We start from the raw sequence: 19150 nt of genomic DNA, 5'->3' as shown, positions 1-19150 counted from the left end.
TTCCCTTGTTGTTGTTGTTGTTTTTAAAATAAAGCATTTAAGTCTTTCATTTTAAAAAAATGCTGCAAATTAAAAAGCAATTAAATAAAAAAGAAGTGATGCATTAAAAACAGAAGCTTCATTGACTTCTGTGAATATTTTCATTAAAAAACAACAACACAATGTGGGGTTTCAGTTCAAAGCTATAGAAACAATAGCAGAAAGAAATGTTTGGAAATGGTTATGAAGATATAATTACAAAAAGTATTCTTGTTGCACAAGCAGACTCCGCATCTGTCATCTAGTGGTTTAATGCTTGTGGTAGTTATTAGCTGAATATTCCTGTTATTACCATTCTGCAAGCAAGCGCCTTTCTTGAAACTGATTGATGCTTAGGAATAAAAGATATCTATTATACGTTGCCTGCTCCTAAGGACCAATCTTACAAGCCAGAATGCCTTCACAGAAATGATGATACCTCATCTTTCTGGAACTAATCGCCGCAGAAGAAAGTTAAAGGGTTGAAATCATGATATCTCCCTGTCTACCCTCCCCGAACAACCTTCATTGCATTGTATCCCCATTCCACTACCAAATGATGGTGGTATTTTATCTGTCAATGGTGACAGCGGTGGAACATGTCTTTATTCTGCTGGAGGTATAGACAAATAATTTGTAATATACTATATAAAGAGTTTATAATATATGAGGAGTTACTTTGGAAAATGGGCTTCTATAGGATTTAAGGGCCATCTTATACCTTGCCTCATGAATGGCCCACCTATTCCACACCCCGGCAAAGTTTAAGAACATAAGCCAGGATAGGTGACACCTGGCTTGAGAGCAGTACATGTGAAAAGGATCTAGGAGTCTTGGTAGACCACAAACTTGACATGAGTCAACAGTGTGATGCAGTAGCTAAAAAAGCCAATGCAATTCTGGGCTGCATCAATAGGAGTATAGCGTCTAGATCAAGGGAAGTAATAGTACCACTGTATTCTGCTCTGGTCAGACCTCACCTGGAGTACTGTGTCCAGTTCTGGGCACCACAGTTCAAGAAGGATACTGACAAGCTGGAACGTGTCCAGAAGAGGGCAACCAAAATGGTCAAAGGCTTGGAAACAATGCCTTATGAGGAACGGCTTAGGGAGCTGGGTATGTTTAGCCTGGAGAAGAGAAGGTTAAGGGGTGATATGATAGCCATGTTCAAATATATAAAGGATGTCATATAGAGGAGGGTGAAAGGTTGTTTTCTGCTACTCCAGAGAAGTGGACACGGAGCAATGGATTCAAACTACAAGAAAGAAGCTTCCACCTAAACATTAGGAAGAACTTCCTGACAGTAAGAGCTGTTCGACAGTGGAATTTGCTGCCAAGAAGTGTGGTGGAGTCTCCTTCTTTGGAGGTCTTTAAGCGGAGGTTTGACAGCCATATGTCAAGAATGCTTTGATGGTGTTTCCTGCTTGGCAGGGGGTTGGACTGGATGGCCCTTGTGGTCTCTTCCAACTCTATGATTCTATGCTTGATATCTGATTTTTATTTTATGCTGAGACTTTTTTTATATTGCCTTTCCATTGGTGGTGTGGTTAAACATCTTTATGTTTTTGGTGCTGTGTTTTAATCTTCGGGTTGCCCACTCTCCTGGAAACCTTTAACTGAATGGTGGCATAAAGATTTTGGGAATGAGTAATAAAATAAGAGCTCTGTTAGATCAGACCCAAGCCCAACAGCCAACCAGTTGCCTCCAGAAAGATGACATGGGGGACATCACTGACTGGCTGTTTCTCCCCAGGAATACACTCTCTGAATCTGGAGCTTCTATACAGACATCATAAGAAATAGCCAGTGATAGTTCTGCTCCTCCATTGTCTAATTGCCTTTTCAAGTCACCCAAGCCTGCAGCCATGGGACACGGGTGGCGCTGTGGTCTAAACCACTGAGCCTAGGGCTTGCCGTTCAGGAGGTCGGTGGTTCGAATCCCCACGACGGGGTGAGCTCCCATTGCTCGGTCCCTGCTCCTGGCAACCTAGCAGTTCGAAAGCACATCAAAGTGCAAGTAGATAAATAGGTACCGCTCTGGCGGGAAGGTAAACGGCGTTTCCGTGTGCTGCTCTGGTTCACCAGAAGCGGCTTAGTCATGACCTGGAAGCTGTACGCCGGCTCCCTCAGCCAGTAAAGCGAGATGAGCGCTGCAACCCCAGAGTCAGTCACGACTGGACCTAATGGTCAGGGGTCCCTTTACCTTTACCTTTAAACCTGCAGCCACCATCACATTTTGTAGCGGTGAATTTTCCACATGCAACTACATCTTCCGTGAATAAGTTGCTCCTTTTTGTCTGTCCTGAATCTCCTGCCGCTCAGTTTTATTGGTTCAAACTGTACCAGCTTCAGATTCATTCATTCATTGATTGATTGATTTATGGGGAATGGGCAGCCTTTTGCAAGATACTCACAGAGGTAGAAATGGAAGGGGTGGCATCTAAGGAATCTCTCCATGCTGATCTTTTTCGGTGTTCTCGGCCAAATAGTACACTTAGGGCTGCAGAGTCTTCACTGGTTCTGAAACAGTATTTGAAGGATCTTCAGTTCCCACATGTTCTACCTGGACCCTGAGATCTTCATTTGAGGCCCTTCTTTGAGGCTGCCCACATGTGAGGTACAGTGAGTGGGTATAAGTGAAAGGATCTTTATAGTGATGACAGCTTGGCTATGGAATGTCTTCTCCTCAGAGTGGCCCACCTAGTGCAGCCAGTAAATCAAAGAGTAAATGTATATAACTAAGTTGTCTTATTGGCTCCAGGATTTCAGCTTGCGCAGCAGAACTTCTCCTCTCCCTCCTCTCCCTGGGGCAAGATATTTGAGGAGTGTACGGAGGGAGGAGAGGAAGGGGAAGTTTCATTGTGCGAGTTGGAACCACTTGCACAAACTTCATTGGATAAAATCCACTCTGGGCGGCTTCCAGCAAAATATTAAAGCACACGCAAAAAAAAAAAAAAACCCTTAAACATTCAAAAATTACCTATACAGGGCTTCTAAAAGTCATCTTCTAAAAGTCAGATAGATGTTTATTTTGTTGACATCTGATGGGAGGGTGTTCCACGGGCGTCACTACCAAGAAGGCTCTCTGCCTGGTTCCCTATAACCTCACTTCTTGCAATGAGGGATTTTCCAGAAGGCGGTTTTCTATAGTTTATTTATTTAGATTCCCCCCCCCCCCGCTGCATCCCAGATCACTTGAATATTGGGTGTAATCTACTCAAGTTTTAGTTGATTATTGGTGAGGCTCGATTTGAATCAGTGATGGAAAAGTTTAGGCGGCAACAGGAGGAAAAGAGGAAGGCCTATCCTAACAATGAGTGGTAGTGTTTGTTTATTATATTGTTAGCTACCTCATATACCCTTTTAATATGTCTACAAGGCACCTATATCGAGGCTCTGATTATATGCATATTTTATCTCCGTTTAATCAATGAATTAGTTAAAACAGCAATCAGTTAAAATCCTTTCTCATCAGTTGGCAGCCTTAATTAAAATACACTCATTTCATATTACTCTCCCAACATCCCCATGAGGAATGTTAAGCACCACAGTCGTCTAGCTTTCACAAGTCAATGAGACAAGTTATGTGCTGAGCCCTCAGCGCACTGCTCCTGAATACAAAGGAGCATTTCTGCTCGTGTATCCTGAGGTAAAACGCCGAGCATGCCGTGTGCTAATGTGTTTGAATTTATGTCTTCCAGAAGTTTCAAGATCACTCGGTTTACTAAGCCTTAGTTTTTTCAAAGAAAATTAAGAGAACCCCTGTGCTTAAAATATTTTTTAAATAAATGAATAAATAAATAATGTATGTACAATGCTAATCTTATACCCAAATCCTGGATTGTATCCAGTTGTGACCCTTGTGCTGACAGAAGGAGAATTGATCCAGTGGAGGTTTCTACCAGTGGAAGTGGGAGGGAAGCAATGCCTGCCCCATCCCTACCTCACCACCAGGGCCGTCTCAAGCATGCCGGGCGCCGTGGTGCGGAGATCGCTCCGGCGCCCCCGCCCTAGTGCGCGGTCGCAGCGCTCAGCATAGCTTCTGCGCGGCTCTGCCACACGGCGCCCCCCTGCCAACACGGCGCCCTGGCGCCCCACGCCACCCAGCCTACCCCTAGAGCCGGCCCTGCTCACCACTTGAATGCCCCAAAGTTGCTTCAATGGACAGAATGGGGGATGGCGTGAGTGGGAAATTGGTCGCTTCCAGTTGTGGTGGGGAAGCCCGCCAGCTTGTTGCAATAACGAACTAGCTGATGGTGGAGTATTTGAAGCATTTAGGCAGCTAGACAGAATGATTCCCTCTCCCCACAGGGGGTTGTCCCAACTTTCCCCAGAGCCATTTACGGGGGAAGGACAGGAAGAAGCTCAGTTGTGCAGATAGAGGCCCTTGCACACCACCACAAAGCTCTGAGTGCTTATGGGTATTTGGCAAACCACCTAAGCTGAAAGTACAGGTAGCCAGTTCTTCATCGGGGCCAGCCCTAAGGCAAGGCTGGGTGGCGCAATGCACCAGGGCGCTGGGCCACCAGGTGTGGGTGCCGTGCTGCTGCGCCCGTCAGACAGCCGCGCTTGGAAACGGGGGGGGGGGGGGCGGCGCCGGCCGGAGGGATCCTCGCACCACGGCTCCAGATATGCTTAAGACGGCCTTGTTCTTCATACTGATGTAGCAATTTTATTCTGTGGTATTATTATTATTATTCGGGATCACTCACTGGAACTCAGTTCCCACATCTCTCATGTGGGTGCTATTGCCATTCTAAGAGAAAGAGGGAGGAGTTCGTGGTGAGTTCCAGCACCTCTTTTCCTAGAAAAATATAACTACTACTACTACTACTACTAATAATAATAATAATAATTTTTTGTTGTTGTTGTTATTATTATTATTATTATTATTATTATTATTATTATTATTATTAGTGCCCTGCTCATCTGGCTGGGTTGCCCCAGCCACTCTGCAGGTACTGATCTGCCTAATACAAATGAACACTTTGGGTGTTGAAAAAGTGCATATCATGGGTGGGATTTAACTAACACACCCTGTCAGTGGAAGTCTTGAACAAGGACATAATATTAATAATAATTTTATTATTTTTACCCCACCCATCTGTCTGGGTGGCCCCAGCCACTCTGGGCAGCTTCCAACACATATAAAAACATAATGAAAACATAATAAAACATCACGCAATATAAACTTCCCTATACAAGGCTGTCTTCAGATACAAAGTTGTATAGTTATTTATCTCCTTGACATCTGATGGGAGGGTGTTCCACAGGGCAGGCGCCACTACCGAGAAGGCCCTATGCCACCAGGCAACTTCACTTCTCGCAGTGAGGGAACTGCCAGAAAACCTTCAGAGCTAGATCTCGGTGCCTGGGCTGAATGATGTGGTTGGAGATGCTCCTTCAGGTTATAAATGACTGTAGGCTGTATCTATCACCCTAAAGAATAAATCTGATTACTGCTCTACAAATGGCAGAAGAATCACATTTCTTTGTGTAGTTTCTTGATGTGTCTCAAGAAAAATGATGATCAGAATTACCACCAACAGATACTTCTGAAAAAGAAAAGAAAATCATGTTGCTTCTGTTGACTCTGAGAAGTTACCCCAGACTACAGGTGCCACTTATAGTGGTTTAATAGTGATTTCCCAGGGGACTGAGAAGTTTAGTTCTTTGAGGGGACAAACTTATCTCCACATCCTATCAGGTTACAATTTTCAGGGCAAGTGGAGGAATAGCCATGGCAGCTAAATTGATATAAAACCAATATGAGGTTGTAGTGTAGATCAGGACTGTGAGGTAGCTTAAGTAATTCCCATGAAGATTCCAAAGACATTAGAGATTTTCATATTTTTATAGTTAATGCAGTATTCTGATTTTTTTTCTTAAATAAGAGATTAAGTGTGATGCTACAACACTGAATTTCATTCTACAATGTAACAGCCAGTGTGGTGTAGTGGTTAAGAGCGGTAGACTCGTAATCTGGTGAACTGGGTTTGCGTCCCCGCTCTTCCACATGGAGCTGCTGGGTGACCTTGGGCTAGTCACACTTCTCTGAAGTCTCTCAGCCTCACTCACCTCACAGAGTGTTTGTGTGTCGAGGCTTCCCAGAAAATTACCTTAAATAACTCACAACTGACAACAGAATTATGGTTTGGTTTTTGGCAAATAATTTAGGGCCACAACTTTATTAAATACACAATTTTTAATCCGAGTGTTGGCTTAGGCTTTTGGTTATTCACTCGTCCTTCCTAAAGAAGGACTATCCCCATCTGTCCATCTAGGACAGGACTCAATCAGCTGTCCCCTTAGGACAGGACTCACCTCATCTGCCCCACGTGGCAGGACTCACATCAGCTGTCGCCATAGGACAGGACTCACCTCATCTGCCCCACGTGGCAGGACTCACATCAGCTGTCACCATAGGACAGGACTCACCACTGTCCGCTGGGACAGTTCCTGCTCCGACTTCCGCATGGAAGTCAAGTAAACATACCTGGGAGTGAGGAGGTGGCTGCGCCCAGTCATTCCCTCCTCACCTTCACCAAGAATGTTCCTCACGGCTCTTGCTCTTAAAATTGGGCCCACCATTCCCGCCAATGGCGGGATGGTAAGGACAAGAGTGTAAGCCCCGAGATTCCTTTAACGGAATACTTCTATATGGAGCAAACGGAGGTGAGGGTAGGCATCCGTGTGCCACCACCTCTACCAACCGATTAACCAACCAAAAGCCTAACCGCCAACCTAACAAGTTGTGACAATTTGCTAGCGCAGTAGGCGAAAACCAAGAGGCAAAGCCAATCAGCCAATTGGAAAAATTCCTACTGACCCCTGAATACAGGCGGCCCCGAAGGCAATAGCAATGTCGTGCTAACCTGCAAGAAAGAAAGGGCGGGTGGGAGGGGTTCAAACGCCAGGCAAAAATGTGACCAGAAAATGGTGGACGCAGCTTTAAGAGGGGCCCCAACAACCAATCAGATCCAAGGAATTTGCATACGCACGCCCCCCATTACTCAGCATGAGCTGTGGCCTTACACAAACCAAACCCTAAGCTAAATTTCTTAACAGCCCTACCACAATCCGCTTTATATTATATGATATAAAGCGCTTTGTTGTGGGGGAGGAAGGGAAAGGAGAATGTTAGCCGCTTTGAGACTCCTTCGGGTTGTGATAAAGCGGGATATCAAATCCAAACTCTTCTTCTTCTTTTTCTTCATACACACACACACACACACACACACACACACACACACACACTTGTATGTATACTGGGTTTCTTCTACATTTAAATGCATTCATTGGCCATTTTGAAAGATGTGCTTGCTGCGCTGTTTCATTAAGCAGCTGCGTTATCGGGTAATTGTTTAAACATAAAGCCATAGCACTATCAAAAGGAAAGGTGAACTAATGGCATTTGCAAATGTCAGGGATTATCTTAACACTTTTATTATAGTTTATAAAAAGAAGGTTCAGGGCATTCCATGGCAATTATTTCCACAGAAATTGGTTATTTAAATAAATTGCTAATTATCTGGATATGACAGTATTGAAAACCCTGCTAATGAGTTATGTGATAAGTGCAGCTTTTGAAGGCCACCTACAGGTGGAAGGGAGCAAAAACAACATTGAATTTGTTATCCCAAATAAGGAGGTGGATGCAGATGTCTTGCTTATTACATTTGCATCGGTCTGCATCAAGTACTCCCCAAATGTCACGTTGCAAACGGCAAGTTTATGGAGTTTCTCTGCCAGGGAAGGTTAGACTTCTCCATTTGCTTTATTTGCTTGTTTGCCCTAATCCTTGAAATGTCTAGTTTAATTAGTATTTACGCTAACATGTTTACAATAAGTGAATCGCAAATGTTTCCAGATTAATTCCCGTTCTGCCATTTTGAGTGCTGATATTTGCTCTTAGGTGGTTGTTTGCTTAACAAAAACCACTTGTTGTCATATTCAGCGATTTTATTAACTGTAATAGTAGGAAACCAACAGTGTGCTACATGCCCAACAGCATCGCTAGTTAGATGCAATCCTAAGCAAGCTTTGTTTGAAGGTGTTTCCACCAAAATCACATCTCTCTAGGTAGGAGCTTGTTTATTTTGAGTTAGAACACATCAGGGGTGCCTACTTGAATAAAATATTGGGGATGGGGCAGGTCAGTCCCGCCCTGCATAATCCATCACAAGATGCACACACACCATCTGAATGACTGTGCCCATCAACTTGGGGCGTGCCGCCTCCTCAAATATTTTATTGCAGGAGCCGAAGGGACCTCATCCCTTAGGAGTTGGCTCCTATGGAACACGTCCCATCTAGCTACTGACTTAACCCACACATTAAAGTAAAATAATTAGATTATAGTACTATTAAAATGCCGCTCACACTCTTGCCTCCAAAATATTAACTTCTGAAAGCAGAGTAAATTAGGTTGGATTAGACTCTTGGGAAAATATGAGGAGGGCATTATAACTGTGAAGATCTGGTGTGTGTGTGTGTGTGTGTGTGTGTGTGTGTGTGTGTGTGTGTGTGTGTTTTGGCAGCCCTACATCTCTGTTGGAACCTGGCACACAGGTGGTGTCATAAAGCTGGCACCTTTGAATTAAAGCACATTGCAGCTGAAACTGTCTAAAGAGGTTGTTGTAAGGCAAGAGTTTTGGCTTATCTACATTTCTACTAGAAGACAACTGGGACGCAGGTGGCGCTGTGGGTTAAACCACAGAGCCTAGAGCTTGCTGATCAGAAGGTTGGCGGTTCCAATTCCTGTGACGGGGTGAGCTCCCGTTGCTCTGTCCCAGCTCCTGCCAACCTAGCAGTTCGAAAGCACGTCAAAGTGCAAGTAGACAAATAGGTACCACTACAGCGGGAAGGTAAACGGCATTTCCGTGTGCTGCTCTGGTTCACCAGAACTGGCTTCGTCATCCTGGTCACATGACCTGGAAGCTGTATGCCGGCTCCCTCGGCCAATAAAGTGATATGAGCCCAGAGCCCAGAACCCCAGAGTCGGTCACGACTAGACCTAATGGTCAGGGGTCCCCTTTACCTTTACCTTTTACACATCAACTTGTCACAAGCTGAGTGGTTTTTGCCTTTGCCTGCAACTTGCCCCAGAAAACCTGCTCTTCAGCACTAAACTGGAACAAATGGCAATCTGTAGAAAACCTCATTGTTGTTTGTTCCGATTCAGCACTAAACCACGGGTTTTCCAGGGGGAACATGGTAGGGAAAACAGAAGTGTGGCTGAGCCCTTCCTCAATGCTACTTCTGGGGGCCATGTTAATGGGCAACATCTGCGGCAATGTGACTTATCAGGGGGTTAATTTTGCTGGGGGGGGGGCCTGGGGCTTTTGCTCATCACTGCTCTACCCCCATATCGGTGTAGAACTCAGCTAAACTAGCAGCGGATCCTTCTAATGTATATAGGGACTAAGCAGTTTAGACCTAGATTTAAATGTAATCAGCACTAGGGCTGGGCGATATCCGCTTTTCAGCATTGTGATATATCACCAGCTAAACATCACGATATATCAATATATTACAATGTCTGAAAGAATGATGGAGCTATGTAGGGGTATTGGCTGGCTTCGCGGTGTTCCCACACTGTGATTTTTGCATTGCACACAAGCATACAATTATGATTTGCAATATACTGCCAAGCCAAAAACTATGAAACTGATGTCATGATATGGACTTCAAACCAGTTTGGGGCGATATATTGATATATTGCCCGGTCCTAATAAACACATTGAATTGTGCCTAGAAGGCAATTGGGAGCTAATGCAGATGTGGAAATACTGCTATAATGTACCAGTATTTGAGAGAAGAAGAAGAAGAAGAAGAAGAAGAAGAAGAAGAAGAAGAAGAAGAAGAAGAAGAAGAAGAAGAAGAAGAAGAAGAAGAAGAAGAAGAAGAGTTTGGATTTGATATCCCGCTTTATCACTACCCTAAGGAGTCTCAAAGCGGCTAACAATCTCCTTTCCCTTCCTCCCCCACAACAAACACTCTGTGAGGTAAGTGGGGCTGAGAGACTTCAGAGAAGTGTGACTAGCCCAAGGTCACCCAGCAGCTGCATGTGGAGGAGTGGAGACGTGAACCCAGTTCACCAGATTATGAGTCTACTGCTCTTAACCACTACACCACACTGGCTCTCAGTGATAGAACATCAGCTTTGCATACAGAAGCCCCATGTTCAATCTTCAGGGAGAACGAGGCAAACCCCTCTGTCAGATCTTGGCGAGCCTCTGCTAGTCATGGTAGACAATGGGATCACCCACATTTCTGCTTGTCTCATGCCTGGAGAGCCTAGAAAGCATGGGTTCAAGCAGTTTTGCCCTTGTCCCACCACAGTCCCCTGGAAAACCCACTGTTTAGCGATAAATCAGAGCAAACATCAATCTGGAAATATGCAATTGATATTTGCTCTGATTCAGCAAATCAGTAAAGATTGAGTTTTCCCAGGGAAAAGCAACAGGGCAAGGGATTAGCCCAATACTGAGCTAAAATCGCAGTCTGGCTCAGCATAAGGCAGTTTCCCCTATGCACACACACCAGCTATACATGCAGTGCTATTTTTCTAGAAAAAGAGGTGCTGGTCCTCACCATTAACACCTCCCTCATTCTCTTGGAATGGCAATGGTGCCCACCTGAGAGATGCCGGAACCGAGTTCCAGCAAGTTCCGGCTGAAAAAAAGCCCTGCATGTAAAACACAACATGTACTAATATATGTCACTTGTTTTTTTCCTCCTTTAATAACAGCACAGTATCCAAAATTACCCTCAGTTCGCTAAAAATAAATTGTATGTTTAATATTATGTTAGCTTCTTAGTTTATTCTTAGTTCATGTTTAATACAGTGTTGAGTGAATCTGAAATTTAATTTTGCAAGGAAGATCCATGCTGTAATTACTGTAACATAAATAAATTAAAGCTAAATTTTGCTTTGCTGTATGCAGTGCGCTACTGAGAATTATGATCCAATTTCATTTTTATGCCAGGAACACGGTACAATAGATATTGCAGGATGGGTCTGCCCCCAACCCTGTGGCGTATCTTTTGTTTCTGTTGATAGGGCAAAAGATCCAGGCGGGCTTTTGAACTAACGATGAAGGAAAAAGACAATGTGTGTGTGTGTGTGTGTGTGTGTGTGTGTGTGTGTGTGTGTGTAAAAGAGTTCTTTGTCACGGTAATTATCATTCTACTAGTGAAAGGCATCCCACAACAAACAGTGAATTGGATCCAGGCAGACAGAGCACTTCAAGCCACATCCTTGCACCGAATTTTGGGAGGGTTGGGTTGAGCAGAGGCAAGCCACCAGCCACCAGCCACTGGGTGGGTGGGTGGGAGGCCTGCTGATGACACCCCCTCCAGCAGAAAACCCCCCAAAATGTGTGTTCTGAGGGCAGCTGGCCTGGGATATCACTGCTGTTAGGAGACAACATCAGGCCTGATATGGGTCCGCTCCCTGGCACAGGGATCAGGCCAAATTACGCCGCCCTTCCACTCTGGGTTCAGTGTCGTCCTTGCCAAGCCCTGTGGCATGGGGTGAGGGTTAGCCTTAGTTACACTTAGAGTTGATCCAAAGAAATCTAGGGGACGAGTGAGTCATTGGTCACTTAAGCCTGATGGATTTCAGTAAGTATACGCTCATATCCACTGTAGATGGTGATCTGTGCTGGTCCAATATTCACTATTAATGGCCCAGGAGTGCTTGATTTTTAAGCATATGCCAAAAGCACCATATAAAAGCAAATATGAAAAACAACAACTGTGAACCAATTTTAAAACACAAATCATTAAGCAGCAGCAACCTCCCCAATAACACATAACGTGGCGTTCATAGTCAGTACACGAAAGACTAGGTTTTGCAGTGTGAAGAGCACATGCCACCGGTATGACTTTAGGAAGACTTTTTGTGTTCCTCCCAGTCCCTTTAAGATTGGTTTTACTAAGCTAACTGCAAATATCAAGCCATCCATTAATGACCAGTGGGAGTTCTTTGCCCTCTCACTTTCCCCTCTGTGATCTTCTGTTTTGCTATGATCTTTACTTACGCTCTTTTAGGTCTTCTTACAGAAATCCCCACCTCTGCTCAAACATACACATTTGCACACCCTTCACCACCTTTGGAGTTTGGAGTCAGGGGCCTAATTAAACTTCATATTTCCCCCCCTCGTTGCCTTCAATCACTATTCTGCTTGTCTGAAGGATAATTTCGCTGCACCCTCATACCTATGCAAAGTGGGGGGGGGGGGAGAATCAGCATTCTTTGTCGCCGATGGTTCTCTATCCATTGAAGACATGTGTTGTTAATGGGGTTCCTGCGGGGCTAGCTTGAATATTGGTTCTGGAGCGGTTGTTGATGGGGGCTGCAGGTTCATCATTGAGAATGGAGGAAATGCCAGCGTAGGTGAATAATGAAGAGGAATCTGTGCTGAAGCAGCTGAAGGTGGCACAACCCTAGAGGATAATTCGTATGCTGAATCAGGAGCAGATGTCAATACAGACAGCTTGTCTGAGTATTTGGATGCTGATTCAGTAGCAACTAGCATTGATGGGAGAGGCTTGTCAGACATCCTGTTTGTAAAGACCACAATGTTGACTGTGAAAATGGTGGGATGATAGAGGGAGGTGACATTTCGCTGGAGGCAATAAGCACAGAAGAAACACCTTTCGGAAATTGACAACACAACAGATTTTTCTGTGTTCCATTGAAAACCCATATCAGCAAACAGATTCCCTGCTTTAAAAAAGAAAGAAAGAAAGAAAAATGGTAGTGCAATATTCCCTAAATACTTCAGACACCTCGGTGGGGTGTTGCTTACTCACTATGCACGGGGGAGCTGGCAGCCCACAAACTCTGCCAAGTGGCCAATGTGTATTCTACTGTACTGTATATGGATCTACTGTGACTGAACGTTGGCGATTCACAAAAGGAATCAGAGTGTGGAAGCAACTGCAGGATATATCCTATCTGATGACCATGGATCGCACTTGTCTCACCCCATTTTCCAATTCACGGCGAGCTTGGTGCAACAAGTGTGCCCCATAAAGCATTTGCTTTATTATACTAGGTCCCTTAAAATGTAAACTACTCTTGCTGTCTTGTGTGCAGTGCTTATGCAGAGCCAGACATAGGACAAGGTCAAGAAAGGTGATGCCCATTGTGCTGCAGTAGCTACAGCAGGCATCCCCAAACTGTGGCCTCCAGATGTTTTTGCCTACAACTCCCATGATCCCTAGCTAACAGGACCAGTGGTCAGGGATGATGGGAATTGTAGTCCAAAACATCTGGAGGGCCGAAGTTTGGGGATGCTTGAGCTACAGCTTCAGGCTAGGATTGGGAGATCCAGGTGCAAATCCCCATTCAACCTTACTGGGTGACTTTCTCCATGTTGCTTGGCCTTTTCATACATAGCTCTAAATTATGGTGAGCATGAATCCACCCTTTGGGTTCCTCCACCCAAGAGATCAGAAGCTTTTCCTTCTGTTTTTAAATTGACCAAAATTCCTCATTATGTCTGAGCTCCAGACCCCCAAATAAAGTATAGTTAGTTCAAACAAGTTTCTGAAAAACTCAAAAGCAAGTTTACCTTCATGGTTCTTTGCTAAGCCTTATCTCACTCCTTCAGATTGAAAAGAACATGTTGGTTTTTTGTTTTTTTTTACTGGTTCCACTTAAAAAATGAACAATTCTTTCATAGTATATGCATTATTATACACATGTGTTTATACATGTAAGTGATATACTATAAACTTAGAGAGGTTTCTGGTTCAGTGACCTAGACATCTTTCTAAATAAATAGATAAATTTAATATATGCACTGCTTAGAGTGTTTATGATTAAGTGATCCATAAATGCTTCTAATTAAAATAAGGATTATGGTTAATAATAATAAATATAGAGATGAAGACAGACTTTCGTAGGGCTTCATGTGTCACTCCTGGCCACTCTAACATCAACCTTCCCATACCAAGATTGTGTGTCCACTGTGCCCTCCACAGTCTTATCAACACCACAACAGGGCTGTAGATCCTCAGACACACACCGAACTTTCTCTAGCAACTCATCCAAATTTCTGGAATTTTCCAGAAAGAAAACAACCACCACCCTGTCAACAGAGCAGGTTTTCTGGGTCTGCACGGCAACTCTTTGTGAGTCCAGGGGAAACTATGCTGAGGCGTAGAGTTGGTTGATAGGGGTGGCTGGACAAATAAAAATGAAGAGGTGGTCCCAAGCATAGAAAAACGACAGGATAGGAAACGAAGCCTGCGACTGGATGGAGAGAAGAGGAAAGAGAGGAGATGAGAGTCCGTGACCCTCCTTGCCTGCTGCCTCACTAATGCACACTCACTCTTTCTCTGTACAGGAAATGCCATAAGACCCATTGCCCTTCGAGCTGTTTCTGCAATAGCCCGTGCTCTTCCAGGGTTTCCTATCCTGGCAACAGGAGGCATTGACTCAGCTGAGAGTGGCTTGCAATTTCTTCAGAGTGGTGCTTCTGTTTTGCAGGTATTCTGATAGCTTATATATATATATATATATATATATATATATTAAAAAAACAACCATAGTATGTTTTACAATAAAAAACCCACTGAGATTTGGCCTTAAAGTGGGAGGAGGGACATGCCCATGGTAAGTCCAAATATATCTTTTTACCCCATCTCCTTTTTCTGGGAATTGTTATGAAAATTAATGTGTGAATGCCAGCAGAGCTAATGGAATCTTGGGAGTTATAGTCCAGCAAGATCTGCAGGGGCCACAATAACCACCTCTTCTCTAATAGGATTTCCATGCAGCTCCCATGGCAACACCGTTTGATCAACTTGTTACTTTAGGATGTTACTCATGCCAGGAATGGCAAGGGTGTGTGTCTGTGCAATGAATGAGCACCTGAGGGTTGGGCGTTGAAAATAATATAATAGTTACACGCTACAGGACTGTCTAAATAAAAATAGCCAATTTCTGAGACTTCAGTTCTGAGCCTTTCTTTTTCTTGTTTTGCCTTCCTGAATCTAAAGCACCATTTATGTCTGCAGAAAAGTATGATCAGCAGGGGAATATTCCATTGATTTCATTTATGACTGCTAATTAGAACTGAACCTCAACCAAAGGAGTATATAACTTCCTACAATTTGTCACCAAGCCTCTGAAGATTTCCATTAAAGTGTTATATTAGCTGAAATATATTGCAATGCTCCTTCCATTTGTACTCAACTTGCTTAAGGACTTTGATTTGACATTAAAAAAATTGATGACTTGATTAGTTTACTAATGTATAGTTAGGTAGGCAAAAGTGAATAGGTTCAATTTTACTCTTTTTTAAAAAACAAAAAACAAAATCCAACCTTGTCTCTAATGATACATTTTAAAATATTAACAATGGAGACACAAAGAAGTGCATGTGATGGGTTGGATCCAGAATAACCATGAGTGGATAGAGGAAATTATTGTCACCAATACTTCCTTCTCACTATAGCTGCCTGTGACCCATGGAATGTTGTTCTGGAGGGTTGCTATCTGTACATAGGAAATGTCTTCATGCTTGCTCCACTGAAATGAACCACGGGTTCTCTTCTACTGTTTCAGTTTGCTGCAGTGAAATTCCCACAGGAGAGTGACAAGATGTGGATGCAAGCATGTGTTAGTCCTGCACATGTTAAGCGTTTTCATGCCAAATTGTTTTCAAGGGCAGAGAGTTAAACTGGTGCTTAGTTCTCCCATGTGCCAGTAGGTTAAAGCAAGTGCTTATATATATATTATGTATTTATTTGATTTCTTACTCACCCTTCACCATAACATCCCAGGTGGGTTGTAACAATTAAAAGTACAAGTTTAGCTGGACTTCAGCTTTATCGATCTTTATCAAATAATTTCCCCTATCAAAACCTTTTGAAGAGCACAGATCCTTCCAATGCCCCCCCTCAACACAGAGCCCCATGCTTTCTTCTCTACAAATAAATTTCATCTTGTGCATGCAAGATGTTTCCAAATACGTTCCTGTTTTACCCATCCATTGATCTTGTTTCACCTGCTTGTTTCACCTACTAAAAGCCAGTTTTCTCCTTTTAAAAGAAAAAAGCACCAGATTCAGCTGAGGTCTGAATTCTGGTTCCAGTCTTTGGGCGAATCAGATTGAGATGACCCCAGATCAACCTGGGACTATGAAAAAGTAGGGTAGTAGCTCTGGGGTGAGGGGTGGACACAGACATGCATTCTTACTAGAAATTAAACCCTCTTTATTCTCTGGGACTTGCTTTCAAGTAAACATATGCAGTAGTGTTTGGCAGGGCAAGATTGCCTTGCAGTGACTGAGGGCGCAGCGTGGGACGAGAAGCATTGCGTACCTGGCTTTCCAATGCCACACACTGATTGAAAGGGGGAGGCAGGAGGAAGCTCTGTGTGGTGTGTGGGTGTTGTGGCCAGAGTGTTGGATTGGCTCCACTGCAGCTTCCATCCCACCCAGAAATCCCTGCTGCCTTATCCTCCCTGTCTGCCTCCAGCCACTCTATTGCTTCTCCTTCCTGACCATATGTTTAATTAGGGGTTTTAAACCACAGTTAAACACACAGTTGGGAAGGGAGGAGGGAAGCACAATGTCTCCTCCTTCTCCTGCTCTTCTGTCCCTGGCTGCATGTTTACTTAGGGTTTAAATTCCTAATTAAACATCAGATATGGGCCCTGAGTTGATTTGGGACCCAGATTTGCATCAGGTCAGGTTGGCAGCAGGTCAGCTTTGGTTCTGATTGTGGCCTTAAATAAGAAGTTATTGAGTGAAAATTTAAAGTTCAAAGTGAGTAAAAACCTAAGAGAATACAGAACAGCATGATTCATTATGGTGTGTCTTGTAGTAAACAGAGACACCTGGCTTGGATTTTTTTGGGACTTATTTCACCCTCCGTAATGTAACCAAGGCTTTCTTTTAGGGTTCTCTCCCCCCTTTTTTCCTACATAACCAGGAGATCAGCATCTGAACAAATGCCAGTACAGTTAATTTAAGCACATTCAACAGCTGAATTGAACATTTTTAATTAAGGAAAGAATTTGCTTTGGTGATGTAGGTGGAGTGTGAGACAAAACCCAACCCCTGACTCTTTCTGAGCATTATAAATTCTTAGGTATTTTTTCTAATTAGTGGGATATGGAGTAGTTATTGCTTAAACATATTAAAGCCATCATTTCCTTTGCTGCGTACATATGAAAAAAAAGCCCAAAGGTAATAGTGTTAAGAAAAAGTCAGTTCCTGGTATATACATCACTCCAGATGCTTGATATTTCTTTGATGAGAGGCAAATTAATCCTTAGATTTAGTTATTTTTAACAAAGTGTAGCATTCCAGTTCAACATATGTTTTGCTTTTTTAAAAGTGAGTTCTTCCCCCTAAATCTTTGATTTGACAAATAATACTTTCATCCCTTTTTGCATATCTCTTTTCTCTCGCGTATGTGTTCTACTGAGTCACATCTTTCCGTTTGGTAGATTTTTAAAGAATATATATATATATATATATATATATATATATATATATATATATATATATATATTAAAGAAAGCTTTTGAGGCAGAGACGTGCATTTTTAGAAGTCATCTCACTGTAGGAAATTAAAAATGGAGACAATTATAGAAAACTCAAGTTGAAAGAGAAAATGCATTATGGAAAACTCCATAAAAGCACAAAAAAAATTATTAAAGTAAAAAATCACTTCACAGCAGCCCCGTATGATTCAATTGTAGATCAATAGTGTGTAGTTAATGCATTAGCAGTAGAGCATTAATTTGCAATTACCGCAGGTGATCTGATCCTCTATGTGCTGTCCATTGACATAAATGACCTTTTGTTGAAAAGGATTCTGCAGTCATTATTTCTAGCAGCTGTAACCGGAAAGGGAATAGAATGAAGGGGTTTATTTCAACCATGTGGGCATTTTATATAGCAGCAGCTCTAGAATATGAAGCCTGGCCTGTTTTTGCTTTAGAAATCTTTGAATGTTTAGCTGCTCAGCTAACAAACACATGCATTTGTCCTTTCGGACAGGATATCAGACATGTGATATAATGCATATTCCTAGCAATGTGCCTTTCTTTCTTTTCCATGGGTGACCTCTGATGTCCACTGAATGAAAAAGTGGCTTCAGAAACATGTCATGAATGCTGCTGCTGCTTTTCAGCAGGCTTAAGTCCCTAAAAATAATAACAAATAAATAATATTTGAAAGTGTTGCTTATTTTGATGTCTTAGCATCCTCTAGTTCCCTTGCAAAATACCATGTGAAAGAATGCTTGTTCTTCAACGCTGCTTCCACAAGAGTAAAAGGAGAATAACAATTATTTCTCTTCTGTATTGGAGGAAAAAAATCTATTGGTGAGAGTGCAATAGTTTACAAACTTCACAGCACAGCCCTTATTTGTGTGGGTGTAACCACGGTTAGGCTATATCACTAAAGGTTGACTGTGCCCAATTTTCAATTACGTTTGAGGTCTTCTCTTCCAAGGAGGAACTAATGCACCATCTTATAGAATGGCCCATGAACATCTTTTCCAAAATTGACCTTCTGTGAAATAGCATATGGTCTACCTTGCCCAGCAGTGATTTCTCAGAAGCAGAAAGTATGAAAAGAAGAAAGAGAAATATTGTAGAAACTGAGATTTTTGTTTTAAAAAAAGTTCCAAGAGCCTCCATTTTACTCCTCCTTCTTGAAAGTTATTATCTGGGTAGAAAGACAAGGAGTAGAAAACAGTCTCTTGGGTGGTGTGAAAGTGGGTTTTCTACTTTATTCCTGTAGGACTCTAGGGGTCAGAGAACTTTTCTCCTTTCATAGATCACAAATAAGTTTCTTTCGTGGACACCAAATTGAGTTCACAAATTCTTATAGCCAAGCTGATGGAGCCCGAAAGCAATTTTAACGGAAAGAAAATATAGCAGTATTGAAGGAAGAAGCTCAAAAGGATGAGAGGTTAATCACTCCAGGACTAAATTGAGGTCCCAAGACAGAAAAATTGTTTTGCTGGCTGGTTTTGATAGACTTGCAGTTTACAAAAATATGGCCCCTTGGGAATGTGGCTCAAGGGAACAACAGACTCCTGCTGTAATGATATTGTTCATTACAGATTTCTGTCTGCCCACAATGCCGTCTCT

The 19150-nt window shown here is 42.9% G+C and overlaps 1 protein-coding gene across 5 annotated transcripts in view; it reads left to right on the top strand.

Annotated features, from left to right (window-relative positions):
• The window catches only part of DPYD (dihydropyrimidine dehydrogenase), a 504044-nt gene that overhangs the window by 421488 nt on the left and 63406 nt on the right, over positions 1-19150 (top strand). For all 5 annotated transcript variants that reach the window (XM_035123777.2, XM_035123779.2, XM_035123778.2 and 2 more), the window contains one exon: positions 14382-14524. In XM_035123777.2, coding sequence (XP_034979668.2) covers positions 14382-14524 — 143 coding nt within the window. The remainder of the gene's footprint in view (positions 1-14381; positions 14525-19150) is intronic.

Source organism: Zootoca vivipara, chromosome 7, assembly GCF_963506605.1.
Source record: "Zootoca vivipara chromosome 7, rZooViv1.1, whole genome shotgun sequence".
NCBI classification, from domain to species: Eukaryota; Metazoa; Chordata; class Lepidosauria; order Squamata; family Lacertidae; genus Zootoca; species Zootoca vivipara.
This window is presented reverse-complemented; position numbering and strand designations above follow the sequence as displayed.